The 20502-nt window shown below is 36.8% G+C and overlaps 1 protein-coding gene across 30 annotated transcripts in view; it reads left to right on the top strand.

Moving 5' to 3' along the window:
* Positions 1-20502, top strand: part of KIF16B (kinesin family member 16B) — a 550717-nt gene that overhangs the window by 248937 nt on the left and 281278 nt on the right. For 21 of the 30 annotated variants that reach the window (XR_011972556.1, XR_011972554.1, XR_011972560.1 and 18 more), the window contains 4 exons: positions 4223-4258; positions 4720-4773; positions 10016-11371; positions 19381-19539. The exons of 1 other annotated variant lie outside the window; for it this stretch is intronic. Coding sequence is in view for 16 of the 29 variants with exons in the window: in XM_072634505.1 (XP_072490606.1) it covers positions 4223-4258; positions 4720-4773; positions 10016-11371; positions 19381-19539 (1605 nt within the window). In the remaining 13 variants the exon portion in view is untranslated. The remainder of the gene's footprint in view (positions 1-4222; positions 4259-4719; positions 4774-10015; positions 11372-19380; positions 19540-20502) is intronic. 8 more of the 30 variants (XM_072634501.1, XM_072634491.1, XM_072634504.1 and 5 more) reach the window with 6 other exon arrangements.

The following is a 20502-nucleotide window of genomic DNA, read 5'->3' as shown; positions in this document are numbered from 1 at the left end:
ACACAGTAGTAGTAGCAGCAGGAGCAGTAGTGGCATGTTGGCATGGTAGATACAGTGTTGGATCTGTAGTCAGGAAGACGTATTTTTTTTGTTGTGTGACCCTTGGCAATACGGGAAAGAGAGAGGAATAAATATGTAACACCTACTGCGTGCCAGACGCTGTGCTAAGTGCTTTACAAGTATTATCTCATTTGATCCTCATGACAACAACCCTCAAGGCTAGATGCCATTATTATCTCCCTTTTACAGCGAAGGAAGCTGAGGCTGGCTGGCCTGAAGTCAGGAAGACTCATTTTCCTGAGTTCAAATTCAGCCTCAGACACTTACTAGCTATCCCGGGCAAGTCACTTAACCCTGTTTGACTCAGTTTCCTCATCTATTAAGTAAGCTGGAGAAGGAAATGACAAATTGCGTCAGTGTCTTTGCCAAGAAAACCCTGAAATGGGGTCACAGCAAGTCAGACATGACTGAACAGCTGAACAATAACAACATGTTGTATACTTCTGGTGCTTATGTCTTTTTTAGTTGAATAAATGGTAAACCTTCCTAATATTGTATTATTGAAGTCAGGCCACTTCCCAAAGCTAGATTTTTGCATAGTAAGAGGATACATGACTTTGGTATTTAAATTCAACATATTTTCTCACATTTTGTGTGTGTGTGTGTGTGTGTGTGTGTGTGTGTGTGTGTGTGTGTGAGAGAGAGAGACAGAGACAGAGACAGAGACAGGCTCCTTGGACAGTAGAGTGAAGCCTGTAGAGTCCTCAAAATAATATTTTTAAATGCATAAAGTAAATAAATAGGATTTCAGAGGAAACAACCACCACCACAAAACCAAGTCAATGAACAGGTTAAGAATCCCTGAATGGATTTTCTAGAGATGAGTTGTTTTTACAAAGCTACTAGAAAATAAGCTTTTGCTCATAGCAACACATACGGATAACTGCTTCTAATAACCCGATAGTTAATACCCAGGACTGTTGTGTCCTGGACTCTGCCATACTCACACCAGAGACAGAAGTACTCACAAAGGCAAGACCTAGGACCTAATTGTTTATATTTACATTTTGTTTAGAATTGGTTTGTTTTTAATCACCGCCTCTACTTTTGATTTAATAATATAAAATGAGAAATTTGCATTCTCGCTTTTCTAGTGTTGAAAAAAGAAAAAGGTGTAAGATGGCTGGTGATAGCTCAAAGTTGTCTTAACTGCAATAGAAATGACTATTTCTAAGAAAATATATTTCATTTTAAGTTACCTTTTGGAAATCTGAAAATGTGTTATGCAATGCCATTTTGTTGTAGAAAGTACATTGGAAGGCATACAGTTCCATCTGGATTTGTTCTTTTCTGATCTTGTCATTTAAACCCACTGAGATTCAATTAATTCATTAGTAAACTGTGGATAATAAAATAGATTGAGGGATAACATGATATAATGAAGGTTCTGGGTGTAGGTCTTGGTGTAACCTTGGACAAGTCACTTTACTTTCTAACACCCCAGGCAGCTCTAAAAATATAAATTACAGACTAGTTCTCCATTGGAATCATTGCGTAGAGTTTCCACTCCCCCAAATACACACACGCGCACACTCCAAACAAAACTTATAATACCTATCTTAGCAGTAGTTATGTGGTTCAAATAAAAATTAAAGCGCTCCATTGGACATGGGTAGAAAATTGTATTTGTGGCAAGAGAAAACTATGCTAATGTACGTTTATGTTTTGCCATCTTTCTTCAGTATTGAAAGATAAAGCCTTGACTTGTTTATAAGTATATAATAAATTTATCTTCTTTTCACATATTTCTCCTTGTGAAAGACTTGGATCATTAGATAAGTAGCATCTTCTCATTGACAGAAATCATTCACCACTGGCAACAACTTCATATTGCTTGTGCTGGACAGTCATCTCTAACCACAAGATTATGACTTTTTCTCCATACCGTTTACTTACTACTTTGACTTATGCCAAGATTGAGAAACTTTAATGGATTTTTTTTAAAGGACTCTTATTTCTGAAGGAAATTCAATATGCTATCAGTTAATTTTCCTAATAGATAATGATTACTTTTCCCTTTATAAATAGTGGCTGCAAATCACATTTAGTATAGCTCCCACCATAGGAATCCATCCTGTCATGATATACTGGGTCAGAGAACATGGACTCCAATGACAGTTCTGTCACATGCTAAATATGTGACATTGGGTGATTCATTTCACCTCTCTAGGCTTCAGTTCATTTTTAGATGGCATCCACTTTCCTTTTCAGCTCTAAATCTATGACTTTATGCTTTGGTAAATATGAAGGAGTCCAGAGATGTGTTTCTCAGCATCTACACCTATAAGGACTTCTGAGTATATTGAAATTTCTTGGTGCCTTATAAAATATAAATGCCTGCCATCTTGTCTGTATCCTACCTCTTAGGGTTGTGAGGGTCAGTGAGATAAAATATGCAGCATGCTTTAAAAATCATAAAGTGGTATGTGAATACTAACAATCCCTTATTGTTCTTACAGATTGTTCTTAGAAATTGAAGGCTTGTAGGGAATGGTGACTTTCTTATATGTGTGTGTATACACACACCATACATATGCATACACATATATGTGCATACATATATGTATATATACATGCGTGTGTGTGTGTGTGTGTGTGTGTGTGTGTGTGTGTGGACACTGAAAAGACTGAAAGACTCAGTTAATTCCCCAAGATTATAGAAGTGGTGACAGAGCCAGGACTAGAAAGGGAGCATGTAATATGTTGAAAGGAAGTGCTAGATTTTAAAATCAATGAAGATCTGGGTTCAAGTGTGCTTTCTGATACTAGTCATCTAACCAAGGTCAGGTTATTTACTGAGCCTCAATTTTCTCATTTGAAAATTGGAGATAATCTCAGTAGCTGCTGCTCTGTAGATGGTTATGAGGATCAGTCAGTTAATTATACGTTCTGTGTCAGGTACTGGGAATACAAAGATGAAAACAAAACAGTCTCTCCCATCAGAGAACTTACATCCTCTCTCAGACAAATCATATACATATAAATATATACAAAATAGGTGCAAAGTAATTTTGGGGGGGAGGGTACAAGGTGGGTTAGGAAAGGGATCAGTAAAAGTATCAAAGTGGCCCTTGGAGCTTTGAAGGGAGCTAAGGAGTAGAGGTGAGGAGATAGCTAGCCAGGTTTGTAAGACATTAAGTGGACAGGAAATGGAATGTGGGGGGATAAAGAACAACAGATTGCAAGGGCTAAGGTGTAGTAGTAAACTGCCAAGGCAAGGACACTAGACCTGGATGATGATGGACTTTTAATATCAGAAGAGTTTTTCCCCTAGCTTTATTTTGGTAAGAAACTACTGGATCATTTTGAGTCACAGAATGACATGGTTACTTTAGGAATATCAGCTATTTAAAAGGAAGACTAGAGAGATGGAAAGAACATTTAATATATGTAAAGCAGCTCCATTAAATACTAGGTCATATTAGAATCCCATAAGAAAATCATAGTGAACCATCACTTCTCATTGCCAAGTTCCATATGCTTCCCATGTGCGCTGTCTGTGTATCCCTTTTGCTATGACAGCATTTTCTTGTATGTAGGAGGCACTTAATAAATATTGCTTTTAATTGAAATTTTATTTTTATATTGAATTGATCTTTTATTTCATGAGTTTATGGTGTGATAAAAAGAGTATTGGAGTAGAAGTCAGAAACTCTGGCACTAGTCCTAAACCACTCCCATCATCTCTCTTAACCCCAGTTTCCTCATCTGTAAAGCAGGGGGAACAGAAATGATCTCAACTCCTTTTCAACCTCTGTACATACTTTTTAAATACTGTTATATAATAGATATAGCTCTAATGGCTACTATATGGTATATGACCCACTTATTTGAGCTATAGAAAACATTAAGTCATTGCATTTGTGATAAATATATACTGCTAATTCTGGAGAAGATAGTAAAAAAGATAAATGATCTGTTGTTTATAGTGTTAATTTTACACTGGAGTTATACTTACTGTCATTCAAGGTATGCAATCCTAACAGATTTTAACTTGTTTTTTTCAGTCTTATCAGTAAGTTATCTCCAAGCATTAGTTTTAAAAAAGCAATCTCATTTTGTCTATGATTGTTGGCATTAAAATATCTGACTGCTTTTCTCTTGATGATTTTCTTCCTTATTAATTCCTTTCATCCCTTTGCTTTCTCTCTACCTCTCTTAGCAGTCTTTTTCCTGTTAAAGGACCGATCTGTTTAAGGTAGAGAAACTTAATTTCTATTTATTGGTGACTGCATCTGCATGTAGTAGACATGTAGACTTGCAGTAACAGTACTTATCATTTAGAGGTCTTGTTTAACTCTAATATAATTAAATACTATGTGTTGTTTTTTTTCTCAAGAAAATTATTTACAATTCAGTTTGTATACGAGCACCCAGGAACACATTATTTCATTTTTAACTGTAGCAAAGGAATATTTTTTCAATAGCTGTAGAAGAAATAAAACATTTAAAAGCTTACTAATACATTATAATTAAAAATAACCCTTTTAAAACTGACATTTGTTTTTTTAGAAATACATATGTATACACTTATATATACATATATGTAATGCTTGTATATGTGTGTTTGCACGTGTGTATGTGCATATGTGCCTAGAGAGAGCAAATTGGAGAAATATATTTACCCCCAAGTGACTCACTTAAATTTGATTTTATTAGGCTTGAATTTGAGAGGCAACAGCGTGAGGAGCTGGAAAAATTAGAAAATAAAAGGTAAGATGTACATGTACTCTACCCCTCTGTAATTTTAAGTTTGCATTTTTTTTTAATTGCAGTTATACAGTGACTTAATTTTTATTTTGACTTTTAGGACATGTCTCCATAACTTTTCTGAAAATATTTGTTTTTCTTGAATTTTAAAGCTGCTGACCTGGTGTTCTTTAAAATACTTCATTATTTGAGCCAGTTCTTTAAATATGGAGGCCTCTGAAGTCCCTTCCAACTCTAGATCTATGATCCCATGGTCCAATTACTGAGATATTTATTTTTGTGTTTATTTAAGAAACTAAAACATGATTAAGTGTAGGAAGTGTAATAAAGGTGAAAATGGCTAAAGGAGATACCTAAGATTACCTCTTGTCCCCTGGAACCTTTTCCCCAGGCTCTTTCTGCTAATCAAGTGGATGGATAAAAGTTTTGTGTTCTTTTTTAATAAACCAAGATCAGACTGCAAAAGACAGAGGCTCAGGGGAATCAGGATGGTGATGATGATGATAGGGGGCATTTATATAGTGCTTTAAGATTTTTTTTTATTTTATTTTTTATTTTTATTTTTAATGTGTGGCAGACGGCCTGCGTCCCCACGCGGCTTAGTGATGTGGTGAAGAAGAAAGACACGGGAGGCGGGAGAAGATAGGCCAAGTCCGTTTATTGATCTGAGGGTCAGGGTATATATAGACAGAAACTGCAAGTCTACCTGACATTCTGCTCATCTCCTGTCCTAGTGATTTGGTCAGTCTTATTGTCTTAAAAACGGTGAGCCTAGAGGGCATCTATTTTACATATCCCTTGTTTTCTGTAGTTTTCTTATCTATCTCAGGAGATGGCAACATCTGGGGGGCATGGAGAGCCATTCCAGATGATAATGAGCACAGTCTCAAAGAACAGTTTCCCTGAACGTCTATCCTGAACTTGTCAACCACACTCCATCCTGGCCCTCAACATTAATGTTCTACAATCACTACCATAAAACTTAGATTTTTCCCCCCCTGTTTACCCTCCTCCCTCCCCAAGATGGCATACAATTCCATATAGGATCTACACATACTTTCCTATTGAATTCGTTTTCACTGTAGTCATGCTGTGTAGAAGAACTAAAATAAATGGAAGAAATATATACCCAAATCAAAACATAATACACACACACACACACACACACACACACACACACACACACACACAAATGATATGCTACATTCAGCAAATGAATTCCATAGTTCTTTCTCTGAGGCATTTTGCCCTAAAAGACCATTGGGAATTTTTTATTTTTTAAGTTCTTGCATTGTTATGAAGTTCCAAGTCTACCAGAAAAAACTCTCACACACTGTGGTCGTTGCTGTGCACAAAGTTCTCCTGGTTCTGCTCCTTTCACTCAACATCAGATCATATAAGTCCTTCCAGGCCTCTCTGAAGTTTTCTTGTTCATCATTTCTTATGGCGCAATAGTACTCCATTACATTCATATACCATAATTTATTCAGCCATTCCCTGATTGATGGGCATCCCCTTGATTTCCAGTTTTTGACAACTACAAAGAGTGCTACTATAAATATTTTTGTACATGTGGGATCCTTTCCCATTTTTATGATCTCTTGGGGATACAGTCCTAGAAGTGATATTGCTGGGTCAAAGGGTATGCACATTTTTTGTAGCCCTTTGGGCATAGTTCCAAACAGCTCTTCAGAGTGGTTGGATCAGCTCACAGCTCCACCAGCAATGAATTAGTGTTCCAACTCTCCCACATCCTCTCCAACATTTATCCTTTTTCTATTCTGTCATGTTTGCCAATCTAATAAATGTGATGTGGTACCTCAGAGTTGTTTTGATTTGCATCTCTCTAATCAAAAGTGATTTAGAGCATTTTTTTCATATGATCATAGATACCTTTAATTTCTTCCTCTGAAAATTGCCTGTTCATATCCTTTGACCATTTATCAATTGGGGAATGACTTGTATTGTTGTACATTTGACTCAGTTCTCTATATATGCTAGAAATAGAGGCCTTTATCCCTGAGATTAGCTGTAAAAATTCTTTCCCACTTTACTACATCCCTCTGAATTTTGATTGCATTGGGTTTGGTTGTGCAAAAACTTTTCAGTTTGATATAATCAGAATTATCCATCTTGCATTTCATAATTAGTGCTTTAAGATTTAAAAACCCCTTTGTAAACATTGTATGATCATCACAAGTCTGTGAAGAAAGTGCTTTAGTGATTATCAAATTGTGGAAACTCTACAAATGGGATAATCACCTCCTACATAATCTGATAGCTGTCTAATGTTTTAGCTTCTTTCGAGACAGATGTTTGTTTACTCAGGAAACCACAGCCATATATAAATATCTTTGTGGATAACTCTATATTACTGCTTCAGAGACAATCTCTTTGTGGTTTTGCATAAAATAGAGATTAATTTTCATCAAATAGAAGTGCATTATAGCCACAATTTAGTTCTAGTGTTTTAACAAATGGAAAAGTTTTTCTAATTTTACTCGGTAGTTTTGGAGTACAGAATAATAAGCTTCCATCATTCTCATAATGTGTATAAGGTAATTTGTTATTCCTGACTAGTTCTAAATAAGCAATGAAATGCTTGATGATATGCAGAACTTGGAAAAAGAAAAGTAGATAAATAGAACTGTGAATTTTCTTGGTTTTAGTATTTTTCTCAAATTAGAATGAGTCACTATAGGCACTTATATTTGATGCTTTCAGAACTATCACTTCCAAGGATTTTCATTGTCAGGTTGGACATAATGATTATAGTTTGAATCTTATATGACTCTCTCCTAAGCTCAGAAGCCTTTTCCCCCTAATAATGTTATTAATAGCACATTACAATATAGTGATTGAATAGAAGTAACGTTCTTTAAATGAAGAAAATACACAACTGCTATACTGATTTTGTTTTTAATAAAAATTCCTATTTAAAATGATGGGTGTTGTCCATTATCATCAGTTATTCAATATGGTACTAGAAATGTTAGCTTTAGCAATAAGAGAAAAAAAGAAATTGAAGTAATTAGAAAAGACAAAGAAGAAACTAAGTTATCACTCTTTGCAGATGATATGATGATATGCTTGGAGAATCTTACAGAATCAAGTAAAAAACTACTTTAAATAATAAACAACTTTGGCAAAGTAGCAGGATACAAAATAAACCCACATAGGTCATCTGCGTTTCTCTATGTTACTAACAAAGCCCAACAGCAAGAGATAGAAAGAGAAATCCCTTTTAAAGTTACTGTAGACACTATAAAATATTTGGGAGTCTGTCTACCTGCCAAAACAAACCCAAGGACTATATGAACTTAATTACATATTACAATTAATTTAACACAAATAAAGTCAGATCTAAATAATTGGAAAAACATCTGTTGTTCATGGATAGGCTGAGCTAATATAATAAAAATGACAATTCTACTTAAATTAATTTACTTATTCAGTGCCATACAAATCAAACTACCAAAAAACTTTTATAGATCTAGAAAAAATAATATCAAAATTCATCTGGAAGAACAAAAGGTTGAGAATATCAAGGGAATTAATGAAAAGAAATGCTAGGAAAGGTGGCCTAGCCATAGCAGATCTTAAATTGTATTATAAAGCAGTAGTCATCAAAACCGCTTGGTACTGGCTAAGAAATAGAGGGGTAGATCAGTGGAATAGGTTGGGAACACATGACACAATAATTAATGAATATAGCAGTCTACTGTTTGATAAACCCAGGGACCCCAGCTTCTGGAATAAAAACTCACTGTTTGACAAAAACTACTGGGAAAACTGGAAAATAGTGTGGCAGAAACAGTGCCTAACACCATATACCAGAATAAAGTCCAAATAAGTACACAGTCTAGCTATAAAGGCTGATACTAAACAAATTAGGGGAGCAAGGAATAGTTTATTTTTCCGATTTATGGAGAATTGAGGAATTTTTGACCAAACAAGAGATAGAGAACATTATAAAATGCAAAATGGATCATTTTGATTACAATAAATTAAAAAGTTTTTGCACAAACAAAACCAATGCAACCAAGATTAGGAGGGAAGCAGAAGACTGGGAAAGCATTTGTACAACTAGTTTGTGTGATAAAAGCCTCATTTCTAAAATATAAAGAGAACTGAGTCAAAATTACAAGAATACAAGTCATTCTCCAGTTGATAAATGGTCAAAGGATATGAACAGGCAGTTTTCAGAGGAAGAAATTAAAGTTATGTATAGTCATGAAAAAATACTCCAAATCGCTATTGATAAGAGAGATGCAAATCAAAACAGCTCTGAGATACCACATCATAACTATCAGATTGGCTAACATAACAAAACAGGAAAATGATAAATGTTGGAGAGGATGTGGGAGAGTTGTAACACTCATTTATTGCTGGTAGAGCTGTGAGCTCCTCCAACCATTCTGGAGAGCAATTTATGACTATGCCCAAAGGGCTATTAAAATGTGCATACCCTTTTGCCCAGCAATACCACTTCTAGGGTTGTATCCCAAAGAGATCATAAAGATGGGAAAAGGACACACATGTACAAAACTATTTACAGCAGCTTTTTTTGTGGTGGCCAAAAACTGGAAATTGAGGGAATGCCATCAACTGGGAAGTGGCTGAGCAATTTGTGGTATACTATTGGAATACTATTGTGCTATAAGAAATGGTGAATCGGTGAACTTCAGAAATACCTGGATAGACTTATATGAACTGATGCTAAGTGAAGTGAATAGAACCAGGAGAACATTATACACAGTAACAACCAGAGTGTGTGAGGACTGTTTCTGATAGATTTCCCTTCTCAGCAAGGCAAGGACCTAAAACATTTCCTAAGGACTCATGATGCAAAATGCCATCCATATCCAGAGAAAGAACTATGGAGTCAGAACACAGAATGAGTCAGTCTATTTTCTCTTTTATTGTTTGATTTTGTTTAGTTTTATTCATGCTTTCTACCATTCATTTTAATTATTCTATGCAACATGACTAATATGAAAATATATTTAATAAGCATATGTGTTCAGAGCCCATATAAGATTGTATACTGTCTTGGAGAGGGGAGAGTTAAGAGAGGGGGAGAGAATTTAAAACTTATGGAATTGGTTTTTGAAAATTGAAAACAAATAAATTTGAAAAATAAAATGATGGGTGTTAAGAGCATCCTACATTTTGGAAAAATATTTACTAAGGGAAATAAAAGCAAATATTTAACACCTTGGCCTATTTATACTTTGGTTTTTAGGAAACTCATTGAAGAAATGGAAGAAAAACAAAAATCAGATAAAGCAAAATTAGAACAAATGCAACAAGAGGTGGAGTCACAACGGAAGGAAACGGAAATAGTACAGAGACAGATCCGGAAACAGGAGGAGAGCTTGAAACGCCGTAGCTTTCATATTGAGAGTCGACTCAAAGATTTGCTAGCTGAAAAAGAAAAATTTGAAGAGGAACGGCTCAGAGAGCAGCAGGAGATAGAGCTTCAGAAGAAAAGGCAAGAAGAAGAGAGCTTTCTCAAGGTCAAGGAAGAACTCCAGCGGCTGCAAGAGCTTCACAACAATGAAAAGGCCGAGAAGATACAGATATTCCGAGAACTTGACAGACTTAAAAGGGAAAAAGATGAACAGTGTGCCAAGCTTGAACTAGAAAAAAAGAGACTCAATGAACAGGAAAAAGAGCAGTTGATGCTTGTTGCCCATCTCGAAGAAGAAGTCAGGGAGAAACAAGATATAATACAACTCCTAAAGCGTGGCGATGTCCAGAGGCTGGAAGAAGAGATAAGGGACCTTGAAGAAATCAGAGGGTGTCTTTTGAAATTTAAAGAAGGCCGATCTGAGGGGGAAGAAAATGGTGAAGAATTAGAGAAAGCACAGCTTAATTTCCTGAACTTCAAGAGAAGGCAACTTGCAGAGTTGACTAGTTTGGAGAAGGACCTAGTTCACCAACGGGATCTCCTTGAAAAAGAAGTGGCAGATGAATGGGAAATTCTAGAGCATTCAACAGGTGCTACTGAACATTTAAATTTGCTCAGAGTAAATGATGAAACTCTCTTGAAGGCAACACAGGTGGCCCAAGACTTGGAGAAAATAAAGCCAACAGAATACAGACTGCAGTATAAAAAACGTCTGCTTCAGTACCTTACACAGAATCATCTGCCAGTTTTGTTGGAAGAGAAGCAAAGAGCTTTTGAAGTCCTTGACAGAGGTCTTCTCGGCTTAGACAACACACTTTATCAAGTTGAGAAAGAAAGGGAAGAAAAAGAAGAGCAGCTTGCCCAATACAGAGCCAATGCCAACCAGCTGCAGAAGCTCCAAGCCACATTTGAATTCACTGCCAACATTGCTCGTCAGGAAGAGAAAGTTAGGAAAAAGGAAAAAGAAATTCTTGAATCGAGGGAAAAGCAGCAAAGAGAGGCGCTGGAACGAGCTGTCGCTGAACTGGAAAGGAGACACACTGCACTCCAGCGACGCTCTACTCTGGATGTCGAGATTGGAGAGCAAAAGCAGAGACTGGCCACTCTCTGCAGCAATAACAGTGAGCAGTCGGGTCTCAGGGCTAGTCTAGAATGCGAGCAGAAAGCCTTAGAACAGGACCGAGAACGGTAAGAGAAAATGTTTTATTTCTAGAAGGCCTGTTTCAGTGTTCAGAAATACTCTTTGCTCTTTTTAAGCACAAGCTGGGGTTGGTTTTCCTCTAACCTGACAAATATACTTGAGAAGTATTTTTCTTAGACTCCTATGGCCTCCAGAAGTCTTAAATGAAGGGAAGTTTTTTTTTTTATATTGAGACATAGGATATATTGATAAAATTGCCTAATCTTGGCCATTTTATCTTTCTTGGCCACTCCCCTCGCCTCATATTAAATGTATATATATATAAATGTAAAAAAAAGCTTTAGTATTTTTAGTGCTAATAGTTTTTATTTGGAGAGTTTTTCACTTCATTTATGAAGTCTTCAGGAGCAAGTTGGTCAATATAGAGAACTTAAATCACTCTTTCATACTCGTGAGAGTGTGATTTTGTGCCCTGAAGATGAGCTTTGCCAGAGTAGTATGTTCAAAGACATTTTATCCATTGTGAGAATCTCATTCATGTTTTATTTGAAACAGTTTCATATTCCAAAATGGTGCAGATGAACTCTTTTCTGTTCATCCTTTATATAGACTCTTATAGGTACCATTAGGTAGAAAGGCTAAATTTTAATGCAGACAGTCCTCCTTGCCTGAGACTAGTAGAAACCCTTGGGGCTAGTGGGAACAAGGGGTCATGGTACTATAAAAGAGTTACGCATGCCTGGAGCCAGGCAATCCTGGTGTTCAGTCTTTCCTGGCAACAGAGAAATAGTTGCCAAGAGTGGTAGATGAAAGGGGAGTAGGGGGAGGCTCTTAGTCAAGCCCTGGAATGCCCTATTGACTTGGGGATGTTTGTATGGGGACATTCCTATATTCCAAATTTTTGTGTAAAATCCCAGCCAAATTTGGGTAATTCTGTTAGTTGAAAAAAGGTTCTTTCTTAACCTTAACCTTAACTCTCTAACCTTCTCTCTAACTCTTAAATATAGCTCTTTCTTACAAAGAAATGTGTGAATGGTTTTTAAGAAAATCCTTGGGGATAGACTGGGTAGCTAAAATGTATACTCAAAGCTACTATAGATAGGACATTTCAAAAGTAAAGATCATGCTCTTAGCTCATGCCATGCTGTGTGACATAACAAACATAGTGTGAGCTTTAGCTTGATGTTCCAATCTTTTGTCAGCTTCTCTCACATGATGTTTAGCATTAGGACTCTGTAATAACAGAAGCAATATTCCAGTGTCAGTGGGAGTGATTTTCCAATGTCAGCATACCTGCAGAAGCCAAGCAAAGGTTGCTTTCAGATTTATGTATTTGGATGGAATAGATTTTGCTAAGGTATAATATAGGCTGGCGGCGTGGGAGCAGTGTGACAGTTCTGTCCTAATGCACCCTGGTTATCATGCAGTTGCTGATTGTTTTTTGGTAGTTCCCAAAGCCTGATCCATAAGCTAGCATGCTGACTGACCTGGTTATTTGAGTTGCTTGGTTGTATGAAAATAGAAGATTCATGTAAGCAGAGATCAAATGGGTAGTGAGGCCACAAGGGTCTAATCCAGCTGTCCCACTCATTTATGCAGGTAGATGCTCAACCACTTGAGAAGCTGCATGACTGTCATCTCACCAGGGTTTTTCTTCATAGCTATTGAGGCACAGTAACAGCAAGAGGAAAGCTTCCTTTTCTTACTTTTATGTTAGTCTTAATAACAAAGACAGATACTCCATGATCTACCAGCTCTATGCCCCTCCCCCCCCAATCTGGAATCTTCTCTTTACCTCTTCTCTTCGGTCAGGACCCAACTCAAATCCCTGTCACCTCTATGAGGTCTTTTTTTACTACTTTTTACATCATTGATCTTTTTTTTTTTGAACTGTTAATGGATCACAAAAATGCAGGTAGATGCTATTTTATGTCCATCTTACTTTACTTTCAAACAGTCTCATAAACAAAATGACTGTATTTCTAGAATACTAATCCCTCCCCCTGTGTCCTCTCCACCTTATTTTCTCAAATTGTTTCAGGTATTTTAGTCATATCCTAATTTAATTGTTTACTAAATGAGGGCCAGAACTTGTATGTTTAGCATTTTTTACCCTATAAAATTTATGGATTGGGAGGGACCTCAGAGATCATTTACCAAGCCATAAGTGGACAACAACCACCACCGTCAGTATCCCTAACAAGTGGTCACCATTCATATTCTTGCAGCAGCCCCTTCTGCTGCTGAGTTCTACCCTCAGATCTCTTGTGTATGCAGCAGTCCTTCAAATACCTGAATTATTTGATTCTTTTTAGGCTAAACACCTCTAGTTATTTCAGTCTATCCTCTCTAATTCCTAGTACTTTCACCATCCTTGTCACTCCTTTTCATACATGCCCCAATTGTTTAGTGTCCCTCCTCAAAGGTAACTCTCAGAACTAACTATCATACCTCACATGTGCTTTGACCAGGTAGGGTACAGTACAGAAGGACTTACTTCTCCCTCATTCTGGACTACTGGATTCCTAATAACACAGCCTTAGGATTACCTTTTTTGGCTTTTGTGGTTGTCATTCCATGCTTAGTTCATATGGATCTTACAGTCATCTAAACCTTTCGATCTTTTCACCTGAAATATTATCTACCAGACCTCCCCAGTCCTGTCCTTGTGCAGGTATTGTTTTTCCCAAACACATGACTTTTTACTGAACTTTTACAGGACTGGGTAGGTCTGCTAGATAATGTTTCAGATGTATGTACATAGCAGATTTTCAAATGACACGAAACTGGGAAGGACAGCTAATGTGCTGGTCTGGAATGTGGGAGATATTCTATCCTGTAAAAATAAGGCCACTCAGGTCCATCAGTAAAGACACTGATAAAAATATTGAACCCCATAGTAACAAAGACAGATTCCTATGTTTGTGCTACTCCTTTAGAGACCTTGCCCTAGGTTCACATTGACCAATTAAAGACTACTATTTGCTCTGTCATTCAAACAGTTCTGAATTCATTAAACTGTACACATCTATTCTAAGACATCTGTCCATATTTTTTCTGAGGATTTTATGGAATACTTTGTCAAATGCATTGCAATCTTGCTTTGTTTTAGCTATTTCACTTCCCAATCTACTTATCTTCTAACCCTGTCAAAGAGATAATGAGGTTGGTGTGTTATGACCTGTTGTTCTTCATGAGGCCTTAGTGGTCACTGCTTTTCAAAATAACATTCCTTTCTGAGTCTCATGAGGTAGCCAGTTCTAGAATAATTGTCTGAAATGGTGGAACAGATAAGGGTCACTGATCAGGAGAGTGAGGCCCCAGGGCTAAAGTTACAGAGATGAAAGGTTTATAGCCTCCCAGGTATAGGGGCTTGTCTTCATAGTTGGTGAGATTTCCAGGAAAATGGCCAAGAAGTAGGGAGTAAAGTGAAACATGGGTAGAGCATGTCTGACATATAGACTGCATGGATTCAGACCTCAATTTAAAGCTTTCTGAATCTTTGATCATGATTTTGGGTTGCTATTCCTAACTCTCAGAAGTAAGTGATACACTAGAGAAAATAAGGGGCCAAGAACATTGTAGTGGCTTGGTAGAAAGAATGTCCGAATCATAGATCTCACCTCATTCAGCTTCCTATTTTTATGAATAAGAAAACAGGGAACAGAAAGGTTAATTGAGCCTCCCAAATGATAGAGATAATTAATAACAAAGTTAGTCTAAAAACTCAGGTCTCTCCATCTTTGGCTCTCAAGGGCCTTCTGTTAAAGCCCAAGAATGATGTTGGAGACACAGGTTTAAAACTGTTTTACAGATAGTTGTTGGATATTGAACTTTTATTTTGAGAATGTCTTCACTTTTTTGCTTCATGAGTACAACTATTAGGTCAGAATTCCCCAATTTTAAAGAAATTTTCCTCTCTCTATCTCTGAAATTGCCTCCCAGATCGGGTCATTGTTGTAAATCTGATAGTAGCCTTGGAGGGAAAATATATTATTTCTTTTTTTACGAGCATTCCAGGAGGAAACAAGTTAAACCATCCATTGATAATTGACTAAATGGTATTTTATCAGCTTAGAAATCAGATAAAAGCAAGGCTATTTAAATGTCTTATGTTTTCTTTTATAATAGAAATATTACTACCTTATAATGATGATAGCATGAAGAAGGTAAACATTGTTAAAATAATTTTTTTCTTGCCTTCAGGCTGTTCTTCTTGCCTATCTTGTAAGAACAAAACAAAACAAACCTCCCCTCTGTAGCCTGATTGACAAATAGTCACCCAGCTTCTGTTTGAAGGTGCCCATTTTGATTTTCAACAGCTTTCATTGTTAGGAATTTTGTCCTTAGCCAACCCTAAATTTTCCACTTTGACACTTGTAGCACTTATTCTTATCTGGGCCCTCTGAAGCCAAGAACAAGTTTGGTTCTTCTTCTTGTACATAAAATCCCTTCCGATATTTGATGACTGCTCTTATTTGTCTCCCTTCCACACCCGCCCTGGATTTTACCTTCAGGTTAAACCTCACCAGTTCCTTCTTCCAGTCTCTTAATACAGTGTGATCCCTAGGACCTTTCCCACGTTCATTCCTGCCTTTGTTTCTTTCTTCATGCTTTCCTCTGCTCCTATGACCACCTCTCTGCCTTTGCAAATCCTCTTTCAACAGTACCCTTCTTTACGAGGTTCTCTGACTTTTCCAGCCTATGTTGATTTTGTCATTCTCTGGATTTTTATTGTGTGTCTTAATCTCTATCAGTCATTGAGATGGAGCAGCATAGCATCTTGTTAATTACTGTGAATGAGAGTCCCTTCTACGAGTTCTGTGGGGCTTGAGACCTTACACTGCTTTTGACACTGCACAGTTTCAGGTACTGACTACATACTAGAGACTCTTTTGCTATGTACTGAATTGAATCATTCATGGATTTCAGTGAGACCTATTATAAAATCATTTTACAGCTACCCTCTGACAAAGTACCAGATGACATTTTAATGCAGTTCTTAATTGTAAATCTTGCAATAATAATAGTTTTTAATAGCACACTGCATTCAAAGGTTTGCAGAATACTTTATATGTGTCATCTCAATACATGTTGTTTTATTTTGGAAAGCATAACATTCACTTCAGCAAACATTCATCGAGCACCCACTGTGTGCTCCACACTACTAAATATTAGATAACATCTCAACTACAAAGTGTAGCCAAAGCCCTCTCTGCTGTCGTGAAGCTTAGAGCAGCAGGGGGCTGCCTCACACGCACACACACAGTGCACTAGTGGAGTTATCTTTCATAGTCATTGACTTACAGAATTTTAGAGCTATTAAAGGAGAATTGAGTCTAGCCACCTCTTTACAAGTGAGGAAACGGTCTTAGAAGTAAAGGGAGAATGTTAAATTCGCAGAACTAAACAGCAGGATAAAGACTAGAACTTAAACCTCCTAACATAGTATTCTAGTCTTTATTGTAACAGATTGCATCAATTCAATGAACAGTTTTAAACAATAGATTTGATAAAGTAGTGGACTTACCTTTATACAGCTTGAAATCTCCAATTTAAGATAAACTTTGAGATGAAACTGAGATATGATAGCCATTTTCAAATATTTGGAGGGCTGTCATATGAAATAGAGGTTGGATGTGTCCTGTTTGCACCCAAATAGTAGAACTAGGAGTAGCACAGGGGAGTCTCAAAGAGGCAGATATAGACAAATCTGGAAAAAACTTATTAATAGTTGGGAACATAAAAGTGGTTCTCCAAGCAAAGGCTAAGTGACCCTTGAGGATTCTTGTTCAGGGAAAGGTTGTCCTCCCTAGCACTTGTAAGGCAGGCTGTAATATAGTATATGTTGGACAGTGACACTCACTGATGTAATATTGCAGGCTAGGTCTATTTGAAATAGCACATTCCTGGTCAAAACAATGAAAGGATCCAAGTTCTGGCAATTATAAAAGTAGTATCAGAATTTCCCCAGGCCCTAGCAAAATTTCTGTGGCTTAGATGTGGGAGGAGGCTGCTAGTGAAAGAGATTCTGGTCTTAGCAATTTGCTTCCACTGCAGAAGTTAAAACAGAAAATTAGGTGAGGTGGCAACTCTATAGCATTGTTATGCCACATATAACATGGAATCCTACAATTCTGAGTAGTCAGAATAAAACTATACTTAACGTGAACCAGAAATTCTTATTTCACATTACTCTGTTCCAGTGTTTTTCTGATGTTTTCAGTGACCTGCAAAGAAAATGGCAAAACCTCTAAACTAGAAGTTCTGGAAGCCTGTTGGGAAAATTGTTTTCAGGAGACCCAGATGAATGTTTTAATGGCATTCAGGGAAAATAAAATATATTGTTTTCAGAAATTTACATTAATATGTCATAAAGTTAGCATTACTTGAATCAGTCAGATGGCAAATCACTGCCAAAATAAATCCTTTCATATTTGATTACTTAATTTTGACAGTTTCTTTAAATTAGTGAAAGAGTTGAAAGATAGTGCCTTTATGTGGAACAGAATCATTAATAGAACTGCAGAGACTTAATTATTATCTGTCAGTGACAATAGAGTTTTGACAGTAAATAATGTTTGGAGTTCACTGAAAATATATGTATTTGAAGTTTGTATTGATCGAAGAGTTATTATTTAGAATTATAGTGGTATTTATCATTGCTATTGAACTGCCCTAAAATACCTTCAAAATGTTATATGTGGTCTTGAGATTTATTCTAGAAGAAAAAATCATTTTTAGCTGTTTTTCCTCAAACTTTCAAATGGGTGGATTTAAGACTTCACCATCCTCTGATTAATTTTGCCCCAAGGTTCAGGCAGCAGTTGCTGGAACTATCTCATTCCTATGCTCTGTGTTTTGCTGTGATACCCAAGTATAACATCTAGCATAGTATTTAAAACTCAAGATAACAGTCCCCCTTTCTTAAATTCCTGCCACTTTTCTCTCCCCCAGGGTCAATTCTTGCCCTGGATTTAGCCTAGGGGTGGAGAACCTGCGACCTCTAGGTCACATGTGGCTTTCTGGGTTCTTGGGTGCAACCTTTTATCTGAGTCTAAGTTTTACAGAATGAATCTTTTTGTTAAGGGGATTTGTTCTGTGAAGTTTCAGTTCAGTTGAAGGGCAGCACTTGAGGACCTAGAGGGCCACATGCGGCCTTCAGGCAGCAGGTTCCCTGTTCTTGGCTTAGGCAGTGCTAAGAAGGTCACAGAGTCGGGCTTTGCAGAGCTCAAAAACTGACTTCTTCACTAAGGTTCATTAGCATAACTGTTTCCTTCCCTCCGAGATTATCCCAGATGATCTCTGCTCTGCCTGTCCCCTTCTCCATTACTCTGCTTATCACTCTTTTCCCCATGACTCTCTCTTTGTTTAATACCCATCTTTTCCTGGGTAAAACAGGAAATAATGTGATTACTTTATCGCAGTTCCCTTTTGGTAGTGTGTAAATTCTGTTGTAGCTTTTTTGTGGAGATGGGCAGAAGTGTGGTTTGGGGATATGAAGAAGCTTAGAACCTTCAAAAGCATCATGGGAGAAGTTTTAAGATAGAAGTTTGTCCCCTATTTACATTTTTACAGTGTCTTCAACTTGTAGTTTTTTATGCACACACACGCACACACAAAATTATAAAATATCTCTAGATAATCAATCACAATGGTCATTATCCAGTATGACTTTTAAAAATGATGAGGGAAATTAATTCAATTCAGTTAATCAGTATTGAGCACCTACTATGTGCTGCTAGAGCTTATGAGACAGAAATGACACTGTTCCCCTAGGAGTGGGAAGGGGGCATATGCAACATGTATTCAGGTAAGTACATTCAAAATAATATAGAATAAATTCTGTATAATTCCAGATTTGAGGAAGGGCTAGTTTATTATTGTAAGTGCCACTTTAACGTTTCAGAGTGACAGTTTTGTATGTAAGCTTGATTTTAGTGTGATGATAGTTGAGTTTGTGAATGCTAGGCATATGAAGATGTGTGTTTAATTTGGCATTCTGGTTGTGTATGCTTGTGGAACTCTTGATTCAGTTTGCTTCACCTCTATACAGGTTAGAGTGGGAAATTCAGCAGCTGAAGCAAAAGCTATGTGAAGCTGAAGGTGTTCACAAAGGACGCCAGGGAATCCTGGTAGAGAATCAGTCTCACTCCAGCCCCCCAGTCAATACAGCCAAATCTCCGCCTCATCTGCTTCCACTGGCTGATGATAGGTGAGGCAGGTCTTGGATCTTCTTTTTTCACATAAGTTAACATTTTCCTTATTCTTCATATTAAGTGAATCCTTGTAGAGGCTTCTATTAGGTTTCATGCCATTTGTAACACATTCGTTTTATTCATCCTTCTTTCTGTATAATAGATGTTGAAATATCCTTAAAAGTCATCAGCAGAGCCAGCACATGAAAGGATAGCTTTGGGGCTATAAATGTGATACGTAAACCTGAGAAAATGAAAGCAAGAGAATCATTCTTGAGTTAGGTCATAACCCATGGAATAGTGCAGCTGACTGAAGAAAGCAAGAGGTGTTAGGAGAGAGAAAGGGAGAAAGGTAAAGGAAATCGTCAAGATAGGGACAAACAGCAAGTAGAAAGTAGTGTCCTGTGCTAAAAATAGTTTGGGTACTTTGTGTGCGTGTGTGTGTGTGTGTGTGTGTATGGATTACTAGGGATCACCCTCTCTTTGTATCTCAATATACAGAAATTTACATGTTTAGAGATACATAACAGATATGTTATGAAAATAACACAGATTGTTAGGAAAATAATGCCAGTATTTTGAATAAAATCATCATTATATTAAATTTATACTATACCTATGTTACTATAGTGAGCTGACTTTCAAGCTGGTTGGCTTTGTGAATTGCTGTGTGGTTTAGGGAGTTCAGTTCAATCACTTTGTTTCTATAAAAATAGGATTACTTTTCCCTAACCCCACGCTGATGCCAGACACAGAAATTCAAACCGGTCAGTTCTAAATCTTAACTATTAAAAAATGTATATCTATATATAAAAACATAATAAGAATGGCATGAGCAAAATTTTCCATCCCTTTATATCTTGTTTATAGGTTGTTTTTACTACTAGTTGTTAACTTGGATAAAAATCAGCACAGTTAGCATATTTGTGAATAGATTTGTTTCAGTATTAGTTGCATGTAGTTAGTAGAATTGTAATGTT

Source organism: Notamacropus eugenii, chromosome 1 (assembly GCF_028372415.1).
Source record: "Notamacropus eugenii isolate mMacEug1 chromosome 1, mMacEug1.pri_v2, whole genome shotgun sequence".
Classification (NCBI taxonomy): Eukaryota; Metazoa; Chordata; class Mammalia; order Diprotodontia; family Macropodidae; genus Notamacropus; species Notamacropus eugenii.
Note: the sequence above shows the minus strand (reverse complement) of the source record. Positions and strands in the feature narration are given on the sequence as shown.